The sequence below is a fragment of the Macrobrachium rosenbergii genome, chromosome 18 (assembly GCF_040412425.1).
Source record: "Macrobrachium rosenbergii isolate ZJJX-2024 chromosome 18, ASM4041242v1, whole genome shotgun sequence".
Taxonomy (NCBI): Eukaryota; Metazoa; Arthropoda; class Malacostraca; order Decapoda; family Palaemonidae; genus Macrobrachium; species Macrobrachium rosenbergii.
In genome coordinates this window covers 21,276,734-21,289,233 of record NC_089758.1, presented here as the reverse complement: position 1 = coordinate 21,289,233, position 12,500 = coordinate 21,276,734, and the positions used below count along the sequence as shown (strand labels likewise).

Below are 12,500 nucleotides of genomic sequence, written 5' to 3'. Positions count from 1 at the left end.
GCACATTCTTCACTATATGTGGGCGTTCACTATCGCACATTCTTCACTATATGTGGGCGTTCACTATCGCACATTCTTCACTATATGTGGGCATTCACTATCGCACATTCTTCACTATATGTGGGCATTCACTATCGCACATTCTTCACTAAATGTGGGCATTCACTATCGCACATTCTTCACTATATATGTGGGCATTCACTGTCGCAATGATTGTCTTCAAGCACACGGGCACACCCAAATGAGCTGAAGTAATCATCATAATGATTTTCTCGGCATCGCACAAAAACATCGTTAGCAATGATTATTAGGGCGATGACGATTCAATAAGGCGATAATTATTCCTCCTTATTGCTATAATTGCTCTTCCGCAGAATCAACGCTCAGACGAACAACCGAAATGGCGACTAATTAAAAAAAGCAATAACAATTATGCTTCGCTAATCACGTTAATATTTTAACTTCGATATTGTCTCTGACAGTTCCCTTTGATATAATCATCCGTTCCGGTCCGCTTTTTTATTTTCTTTCTAATGGAAGGGGGGATTAAAGAAAAATGTGTACGTATTTGGAAAGAGGAAATTTTAGGAATCATGTTCGTTCCGTCATTAAAAAATCATTCGCATGACTGGGTGCGTCTAAGGTTTGAGAACGGATAAAAAAATGGCTTTGCAAAACAGCAAAATATGATTCGTCGACGATTGAAATTCGCGGAATGGCTAAGCCTTGAATCTTTCTTAAAAGCTTCAGTGTCGTTGAAATGATTTAATCAAATGCATCGCTCTGCCACTGTCATCAACAAATAGACATTTTCAAGCGTTAATGATTTTACTTATTAATAAAAATAAAAATATAGAGTAGAAGTTGCTGGCGCGTTTCATTACTATATCAAATCTTCTATATTTTCGATGTCACGAAAAAGGATTTTTCGTTCCTTGAGATATTTTGAATTTTAAGTACCCTTTCTCTCTATTACATTGTCGGGATCGGTCGTGCAGACAACTATTTGTTGCTTCATAAGCAATAAATTGCCATTCATTACATAATCTCATACAAGTACATTCAAATAAACTAACTGAAAACATCTTAAACAACTTACAATTTACTGTAGGCCTACACGTGTAATTGTCACAAGTGGAAGTTTGCTATCTGTTTATTTTCCCCATCGAAACAAAACAGACATGTCAAAAACACTAGACCCACCTACTACTCTCATAAGCGCGACAGCAGACTCGGTGTGGAAAGATGGCGCCTCGGCAGATACCTCGCAGCGATAAACACCGCCGGCGTCGAGGGTCACCTGCTGGATTCGAACTCTGCCCTGATGGGAGGCCGTCAGATCCACCCGGATGGGATTCCCTTCAATCGGGAAGGTCTTGACTGCCGGGTGCTCCGCCGGCGTCCAGCGGTAGAACTCGCTGAGGCCCAAGTACCACTTGACGGCGTAGAGGCCGTCGTCTTCGAGGTCCCACTCGCACTCCAGCCAGCCCCCCTCTCCGGTCACCAAGGGGCCAGGGACGCCGACCTTCGTTATTCTCAGGCCTTGGATTACATCTGCGGGAGAGAGAACGAGGGATTGGTAATAAGATTTCCAACGGTTAAAACTAGTATTAATTATGATGATCAATACATTATATATATTCATACACACACACACACACACACACACACACATATATATATATATATATATATATATATATATATATATATATATATATATATATATATATATATATATATATATATATATATATATATATATATATATATATATATATATATATATATTGTCCAGGCCTGAATTATCAAACACACACATATATATATATATATATATATATATATATATATATATATATATATATGTATACTCTTAGAGACCTAGTTCAACTTTGTGAAAATACAGAAAAATAAAATTAAACGAAAACTAAAATTCAATGTCGGTCAACATATTAACATGCTAAATGAAATCACCATTCGCCTTTGTCATCTTACATTGAGTGACGCCCCGATGGTGTTAGCCTTTCAGTTTAGAAAGATTGTTAATTCGAGGCTGTTATACCTTGCTTTGTTCATCCTGGGTTACGGTCCCTCCATAGTCATCTACCTACTGAGAGTCTAATTCACCGCTTGAGTCAACTTTGGCCTAAATGGCTTTTTTTAACGGTATGCGTCAAAATCCAGTGGGCAACCGTCTCGAAGAATGTTCTGAGCACCTGGCATTAGAGTTGGCAGAGCACTCGCTCATAAAAGAAAAAAACAATCAATTACAGGTAACGTCGGTGGATACAGTCCATCAGGTGACTATCAATTACCAATTATAATTATTCCGTTTCGGTAGCTCTTCGTTGGGAGAGTCGGTAGAGCTGTGGCCTAGCACTCGGTAGGCCCGAGTTCGAGTCACCGGCCGGCTGATAAAGAGTTAGAGGAATTTATTTCTGGTGACAGAAATTCATTTCTCGCTATATTGTGGTTCGGATTCCACAATAAGCTGTAGGTCCCGTTGCTTAGTAACCAATTGGTTCTTAGCCACGTAAAATAAGTCTAATCCTTCGGGCCAGTCCTAGGAGAGCTGTTAATCAGCTCAGTGGTCTGGTTAAACTAAGGTATACTTAACTTATTCCCCTTCGGTATTATTTCCGAGGCAGAGCGAATTGGAAAATAAATGAAACTTGCAGCTTAATGCTTCCGTCTATAAAATGTCACGGTGATCTGATACATATTCATATGTGTGTGTGTGTGTATGTATATATTTTCTCTCAATGCCCATCCATACAGTCTGTTTGTATGTTTGCCATCCTCATACTTTTCTATGTGTTTGCATGAAAGAGGACGCAGTCATATTGTCAGAGAAAACACCAATTCTTTTTTGTTTGAATTTCCATATTTCGATTGGCAACACGGAACGGGATGCACACTGTTTATTTACCTTCACGTTTGTTCATTTGAGGGACAAACGAAGCACTGCATATTTACTTATGTATGCGCAGACACACTCATACACTCGGTTATAGATTTGGTCGATTATTTGCCTGTAAGACACGTTAGTTCTTAAGAGATTCCTTATATCGCTACATATCAGGTTCCATCGTATTTGCGTGATATATCCATATCAAGCTCCATCTCACTTACGTGATAAAAACAAGCATTAATGTCCATAAAACGAATTTTAATTCCTTCATAAACTCAAGTCACAATCTCGTAATGCTATCAAAACTGCAGGGATTTTAAGGCACCATTTTTTTATGATGTATTTTTTTCAAGATTTAGATTTTTAGTTTTCTGTAAAAGAAAACTATTGCGATGCTTATTTGTCTGTCCGCCCACACGTTTTCTGTCCGCCCCCAGATCTTAAAAACTACTGAGGATAGAGGGCTGCAAATTGGTATGTTGATCATCCACCCTCAAACATCAAACACACCAAATTGCAGCCCTCTAGCCTTAGTAGTTTTTATTTTATTTAAGGTTGAAGTTAGCCGTGATCGTGCGTCTGGCACCGATATAGGTGCCAACAAACAAGCCACCACTGGGACGTGGCTGAAAGTATCATGGGCCGTGGCCGCGAGTTTACGCTGTACAGAAAACTCGATTGCGCCGAGGAAGCTTCGGCGTATTTCTCACTCGCTTTAATACCTCCTGAAGTAAATGCAAAAACAGTCTTTTGCAGCAACGCTAACAGCTTTTCCAAGATCTGGTAATAGTTTTAAATAATACTTTCTCTCAGGTTCTGGTCTGACAAAGTGCCGTCACTATGCCCATTAACATGTGATTTCAGAAGAAGCATCGTAAGCCCAGCAGCACTGCGGGGGAGTTACAAACGAAAGTAAACCAATTTCAACAGTTTGCTTTCTTTTGCCGTCAGAAATTCATAGCTTGTCTCGTGCGTTTGCCGAGACATAGAACCTACCAACATTACTTCAAGAAGCCAATTATTTCATACTTAAAAGAGTGAACAGAATAGAATACCATACACAATTTCGGCAGAAGGCCAAGCTCTGGGACCTATATGAGGTCATTCAGCGCTGAAAGGAAAATTGAGAGAAAGTTACAAAGGTGTAACAGGAGGAAAACCTCGCAGTTGCACTATGAAACATTTGTTAGAAGAGGGTGGAAAGTAAGATGGAAGAGAGAGAATACGAATGGAGGTACAGTAAAAGGAATGAAAGGGGTTGTAGCTAGGGGGCGGAAGGGACGCTGCAAAGAACCTTAGGTAATGCCTACAGTGTATCGCGCGCGAGGTGCACTGACGGCGCAACCCCCTACGGGGAGGATTATTAAATACTATATTTATCTATTTTTATTCTTCAAAGACCCGAGAGAGATTATTTACCACTCCTTCGTGATTTCGTTTAAAAAGCACAGATTGAAAATATAAATCAGTACAGTTCTCGTTTTACCAGCACGGAGAAACAATATTAAAACAATGTATTTTGAACCTTCATGATTTCGTTTAAAAACCACAGATGGAAAATATAAATCAGTGCAGTTTTCTTTTTACCAGCACGGACAAACATCATTAAAACAATGTATTTTAAAAAAAATATATATATATCGCTGCTCGAGACTTGAGCTTTTATAAAAATACGTCGAGCAAAAGAGAAAGGAACAAAGAGAACTAGGATGTTTGATGTTTCAAGAAGTACCGACATCTAGTCAGGGAAACATCTTGTGATGTCAGATGTTAATGAAGATGTTGGCTGAACGTCCGCGTGTGGAACTGCAAGTTCATCTCGGGTACGAGTCGAAGTGTCGCCTCATCATCATATTGTGACATTTCAAATACAATTCAACCTGCTTAGATTACTAGGCTTTGATCTGTCAAGAATGCGTCAGATTAGGGATAGGTGCTCATAATGAAGACTGAATGAAAGATTGAACTAGTGATCTTACTACCACACTTTCCATTCAGAGAGAGAGAGAGAGAGAGAGAGAGAGAGAGAGAGAGAGAGAGAGAGAGAGAGAGAGAGAGAGAGAGAGGTCTGGCGTCGTTACAATTACAGTCAACCCCATTGGTAATGCAGGATTAGGCAGAAACTATTGCATTTTGAAAAAGTACTTTTCTCAAAACTGTTCATAGACTGCAAACGTACAGACAAATACGTCTGACAAACAGAAGTAAAAAAAATAACTACAAAATGAATAAAACATTTAGAGAGAGAGAGAGAGAGAGAGAGAGAGAGAGAGAGAGAGAGAGAGAGAGAGAGAGAGAGAGAGAGTCAATATCACCTACGGTTTGGCTTCGTAAAAGAAAAAAATATGGTCATCCACAATGAAAATACAGGCTATTTTATTTTAAAAATTATTTTTTTGTCAAAATTTTTATAACCTGCAAACGCAAATAAATATGCCAACTGAATTCATGAACATTTTTATATAATATTGGCAAATAGACGTAAAATAAATAAGTACAAAATAAAAAAGCACTTCGTGGAGAAAGAGAGAGAGAGAGAGAGAGAGAGAGAGAGAGAGAGAGAGAGAGAGAGAGAGATTCACCTAAATCAGACAGTTCCTCTTTCAAACAACTAAGGATATCAATAAAACTGGCTCAAGTATCTTGTGACAATAATAAAAATATATAGCACGCTTTACCGCACCTAAAAGAAGATGATTTATAGAGACAATAGTGGTCTCTCTCTCTCTCTCTCTCTCTCTCTCTCTCTCTCTCTCTCTCTCTCTCTCTCCACTCATCCGTGAAACAATGAGGGAGTGAACAGTCATAACAAGCTTGTTTTCGCGGTTCCCTCTTTTGAAAGAAGAGCTGAGAATGGAGGAAAGGACGAGGGGGGAGGGGAAGAATGTTCAGAAGAGTAGGATGAATGATACATATAGATACATACATACATATGTATATATATATTTACACACATATATATATATATATGTATATGTATACATATATATATATATATATGTATCTATATATGTGTGTGTGTGTGTCTGTCTGTGTATGAATGTTTGGGGGATAAGATAAAACAGATTACAGCCTACACGCAATGAATAGCTTCGAATGGCGTAATTTCAATGTTAAATTTAGTATAGGAATACTGTATTCGTGCAATGAAACATCTCCACATTATGTATATAATGCGGTTACAGAAAGTTGCAATTAAAAGAACCTTTGCCAGAGAACCGTCTGGTATGCTTAGAAGAACTCCATTCCTATCTTCCAAAATGTCATCATTAACTGTCATCTATTTTTTTGTTTCCTCATATTTTTTTCTGGTATAATGAACTTCTTAACGTTTTTCACTCTTAGGTAGTGACATTTGAGCATTACACGAAAAACGAACTTAACAGAAAACTGAAAAACGTTTAGAAGCAGATTAAATCAACGTAAGAAAACAAATGTTTTCAAAAGCGCTGGAAAGGACTTTGGAAACATTTTCCACACTGATACTATGAAGACCCGATCGAAAATCGTTTGCACATTTCTATTCTAACAATTTCTATGTGCGTTTTTGAGAAACTGAAGGAAGTGCCTTTATTACCCTGAAAAAAAAGTAAAAAATGGCACGATTATGGTTAACTTTAATCTGAAATAAGATAAAAACTACAGAGGATAGAGGGCTGCAATTTGGCATGCATGATGATTGGAGGGTGGATGATCAACATACCAATTTGCAGCCCTCTAGCCTCAGTAGTTTTTAAGACCTGAAGGCGGACAGAAAAACTGCGAACAGAAAAAAGTGCGGACAGAATAAAGTGCGGACGGACGGACAGACAAAGCCGGCACAACAGTTTTCTCTTACAGAAAACAAAAAAAAGTGATGCTAGAAATAAAAATTAACAAACGGAAAACGCGTTAAATATATTAACATGAAGGATTAAAAAGAAAATATCTGGAAAACTGAAACGTGTCTTTGATACTGTATTTCAATACACATGTGCTCTATGCCCATCATATGCTTTTTACGACAACACCGATAATATATATATGTATTTCACTCCACATACTGTTTACAACACCACCTATAATATATGTGTATCACAAGGTTGACGCATTTCTTCCTACAACATACTGTCGTATTCATGGGTAGCTTAAGGTTTATAAAAAACAAAATAACCTATAATATTCTTAAAAATGTACTATTCACAAGTACCTTTCAAAAGACAGAATCATTAACAGATTTTCTAAAATCTAATGTTCACAACAGCTAATAAAAAAACCCCCACAAAATCTTTAACAATCATTCCCTAAATGTACTTTCACAGAGTAGCATATAAAAAAAAAAAAGACCATTTACAGCTTACAGGAAATTGACTGAAGTTCACAAATAGCTTAAGGCTTATAAAAAACAAAATAACTTACAATATTCTGAAAAATGTACTATTCACAAGTACCTTTCAAAAGACAAAATCATTAACAGATTTTCTAAAATCTAATGTTCAAAGCTAATAAAAAAACCCACAAAATCTTGAATAATCATTCTCTAAATGTACTTTCACAGAGTAGCATATATAAAAAAAAAGACCATTTACAGTTTACAGGAAATTGACTGAAGTTCACAAATAGCTTCAGTAAAAAAAAATCCATTACTTTCCTCAAATTGCATTGCTCGCAGGTAACTTATTAAACAAAAAAATACTAATTTATAACCACCTGCAGACAAAAACTATGCTGTTCGCTGATTCAAGCAGAAAGAGCACCACTACCTATTGATCCGATAGATACTGGTATCCAACACTGACAATACATACAAAACTGCTTCATGTGTTCTTGTCTCATAAAGATTAAATTTTCAGGAATATTACCTCCTGTGTATTTTAGGATATGAAACCTAGTGTCTTTGTGTCATAGAAAATTATGAGGATGCGCTTAAAGCATCGGAACGTAATCAAATACTTCATTGAATGAAGTCTGTCCCACCAAACAATTTCTTGTTGAAAATCGAGTTTTTTCTGGTTTTTAACTCCTTTTTTTTGTCGTTCTTTGTTGGAAATAAAGCTTTGTGAAAATCGAGTTTTTTTTTCCGTTTTCAACTCGTTTTTTTTTCTTTGTCGTTCTTTGCTGGAAATAAAACTCGCAAATGTAAGGACTCTGAGTTGACTTAATGGAATGGTTTGGGTAGGATTTAATGGAGTAGTTTCAGTGGGACTTAATGGAATGGTGAACCTTGCTCCTCGAATTAACTTGAGGGTGGGTCACTTTCTTTTGGGAATGGAATGGTAATTCTTAATGGAGTGGTTTGAGTGGGATTTAATGGAATAAACTGAATGGGATGTAATGGAACGGTATGAGTAGGATTTAACAGAATGGCTTGAGTGGGATGTAATGGATTGTTTTGAGTGGGATGTAACGGAATGGTATGAGTGGGGCTTAATGGAATGGTCTGAGTGGGACTTAATGGAATGGTCTAAGTAGGATGTAAGGGAATGGTTTGAGTGGGACTTAATGGAATGGTCTAAGTAGGATGTAATGGAATGGTTTCATTGGGACTTAATGGAATGGTTTAAGTGGGCTCTGATAGAATGGTTGGAGTGGGAATTAATGGAATGGCATGAGTGGGACTTGATGGAATGGCGAACCGTGCTCCTAGAAATAACGTAAAGGGGGGTCATATTCCTTTGGGGTATGGAATGGGAATTCTTATTCTTTGGAATACGGAAGTTCCTTATTCTTGAGAGAATGGATCATTGTTATTATTCATTAGGGAATATATAATAACCTTGTTATTTGCATTTCAACGGCGTGCCGTATGCTTTGAAGTATAAAACAATGACTCAATATACTGTATATATATAATGCAGAGTTGTATGTTGGGAGGGGAGAGAGAGAGAGAGAGAGAGAGAGAGAGAGAGAGAGCAGTCACGCCCATCAAATGAAAGACAGGTGAATTCCACGTCGTGTTAGGCCGTCAGTCAAAACATCGTGTTTCCTGCCAATAGTACGATATATATATAAATATATATTTATATATATTTTTTAAACAGGCGTTACTTGGCTACAAAAAAGAATGAAAATGACCATAATAACAACAAACGACATGAGAAAGGTGAAAGGTATCTTTCTAGAAAGCTACTGTAGTTATATTATATGTGTGAACTTTTACATAAATACATGTATGGATATATCTATATGTATATATATATGTATGTATATACATCTATCTATCTATCTATCTACATATTATATGTACACACACACACACACACACACACACACACACACACACATATATATATATATATATATATATATATATATATATATATATATATATATATATATATATATATATATATATATATATATATATATATATATATATATATATATATATATACATACATATATGAGTGTGTGTGTGTGTGTGTAAATTTACAGTATATACTTATATTGGGCGAATATTTCTTATGTCAAAGAATAAAATACTTTTTCTTTACGACCTAACTAACTTCAGCCCATTATTTTTATCTTTTATCTTTTATCTTTTATATTCTGCTTTCTTGAACATGCAGTATAAATAACATCTATTCAAATTTCAAACGACTCCCAAAAAAGATTTCGAACCATGAAAATTAACTTGACACAAACCAGTCAAAGAAACGTATTCCTCGCCACGCAGGTTCTCTGTGGAAATTCATCAATATTATTTCATATTTTTCCTTTCCTTTGAATTTGCCAAGTCTATCGTAAACGGCACCACGATATATTTGGGGAATGATTTTCATAAAGTATATAAATTTTTGTTGCCGGCTAACTTCAACTCATTTTGAAATTTGAATTTTGTTACCGTGCTCTTTCGAGAATCTGCTAAGAATTACGAGAATTCAGCTTAAAAATGATGTGGAAATTAGTTTCCCGGGTGGAAACTAATTATGTACAGACCAACCTCAGAGAAATATGTGCAAAAGATAGTAAAACAATTACACACACAACATGCACACATATTGTGTGTTATATATATATATATATATATATATATATATATATATATATATATATATATATATATATATATATATATATATATATATATATATATATATGCATAATCAAAATACCGTCACGTGTGGATAAGGAAATAAATTTCTGACTCACATCAGGATCGACCGCTGCCAACCAAGCCACACAAATGACTTGCGTGGCTTCGTTGGTAACGGTCTCGTCTTTCAGTTGAAAGACCTGGGTTCGATCCCGACGTGAGTCAGAAATTTTATATATATACATATATATATATATATATATATATATATATATATATATATATATAAATATATATATTATATATATAAATATATGTGTGTGTGTGTGTAAATGCAAACGCGTGTGCATACATGTATGCAAGTGTGTGCGCCATAACGCCGCGCCTGAATGAATTACAGACATGCACACAGTTCGTAAGCAAACAAATTAAGCAAATATGAAACTGAAAAATTCTGTTTCATGCGAAAAGTTAATATGAAAGCCAAATCCCTTTTTCGGTTCTTTTGCTTCACCAATGTAATTAATGCTTTAAACTTTATGGCATCATGGTTATTTATTAAAGTTTTCTCATCAACCTAGATAAAATTTGCATAAATGAATGATAAATCGGTGGAAGCTAAATTATTTTCACTTATTTGTGATAATTGTCAAGGTCGCTATCTTTGCATTATTATTATTATTATTATTATTATTATTATTATTATTATTATTATTATTATTATTATTATTATTATTATCAAATGAAAACGTGATCTTTTTCACTTATTTATAACTGCTAGAGCTATATCTTTATTGGTCATTATATTTTGCTCTTCCTAATGTCCAGACTCTTAGGACATACACACATACACATATGTATGTGTATATATACAATGTATATATATATGTATATATTCATAAAGCTATCTATCTGTCTATCTATCTATCTATCTATCTATCTATCTATCTATCTATCTATCTACCTATCTATCTACCTACATATAATTTATTCAAAGAAAAACGTAGATATGGATAACCCTTAAATTTTACGTAAGAGTACAGTACTATCTTTTAAGTAATTACTACTATCACTACTACTACTAATGCTACTACTATTACTATTATTTTTGCAAATGAGGTAAAAGATAATACTGCAGAACCCTGAGTCGATTTTTGCCTGGAATGCACTCAGTAACAATTAAGTCGATTCTTGCCTGGAATGCACTCAATAGAAATTAAGACGATTCTTGCCTGGAATGCACTCAGTAAAAATTAAGTCGACTTTTGCCCGGAGTGCACCCAGTAAAAATTAAGTTGATTTTTGTCTAGAATGCACTCAATCAAAATTAAGACGATTCTTGCCCGGAATGCACTCTAAAAACCAAGTCGATTTTTGCCTGGAAAGCACCCAGTAAAAATTAAGTCGATTCTTGCCTGGAATGCACTCGGTAAAAATTAAGTCGATTTTTGCCTGGAATGCACTCAATAAAAATGAAGTCGATTTTTGCCTGGAATGCACCCAGTAAAAATTAAGTCGATTCTTGCCTGGAATGCACCCAGTAAAAATTAAGTCGATTATTGCCTGGAATGCACTCGGTAAAAATTAAGTCGATTTTTGCCTGGAATGCACCCAGTAAAAATTAAGTCGATTTTTGCCTGGAATGCACCCAGTAAAAATTAAGTCGATTTTTGCCTGGAATGCACTCAGTAAAAATGAAGTCGATTTTTGCCTGGAATCACTCAGTAAAAATGAAGTCGATTTTCGCCTGGAATGCTCACAGTAAAAATTAAGTCGATTTTTGCAAGGAATGCACTCAGTAAAAATTAAGTCGAATGGAATGCACTCAGTGAAAATTAAAAGTACTGAGTTATCAGAAAAGCTTCAGCATTTCTGAAAATTTCATCATAATTATTCGTTGTTTTTAATGCTGTCATTACCTAACACCGGTTATGATGATAATGACAGAGTTGATGATAAATAAATGAGGCAAAAATGCCGTCATATTTCAGTTTCATATAATGAATGACATTCACCGTGGGAAATAAATTCAAGTTTAATTTACGCAAATGACAGCGTTACTTTTTTCTTCCCATTTTTTCATGAAGAAGAATACCACGTCGTCGGGAAATATGAAGCAGTATTATGTGTGTGTGTATGTGTGTGTGTGTATATATATATATATATATATATATATATATATATATATATATATATATATATATATATATATATATATATATATATATATATACACACATGGACGCATTATACAGTGATTGCATTTTATCCGCTTCACTTTTGCGTGATTCGCACAATCGCTCGTACGTGATTTGTCGCGCATTTTTCATTAGCGTTTATTAAAAATTCCACCTCTCCCCTTTCATCACCGTCCATTTATATAATTTCGTAATGGGAAATAAATAAACATCGTGCCTGGGACCCAACGCGGGGGATTATTGGTGTGCTTCGAAGACCGGAAATCACGCGAACCGACGGAGAGATGGACTGTTTATGAGATATTATTTGCTCCTCGCGATTTTTCATTCCTTACGACCTGGCAGGTCATTATCCCGATTGCTGGGTTTCGGA

The 12,500-nt window shown here is 35.5% G+C and overlaps 1 protein-coding gene across 1 annotated transcript in view; it reads right to left on the bottom strand.

Annotated features, from left to right (window-relative positions):
• The window catches only part of LOC136848180 (uncharacterized), a 303,253-nt gene that overhangs the window by 13,931 nt on the left and 276,822 nt on the right, over positions 1-12,500 (bottom strand). The window contains exon 2 of the mRNA XM_067120476.1: positions 1,204-1,554. Within this exon, the coding sequence (XP_066976577.1) occupies positions 1,204-1,554 (351 nt within the window). The remainder of the gene's footprint in view (positions 1-1,203; positions 1,555-12,500) is intronic.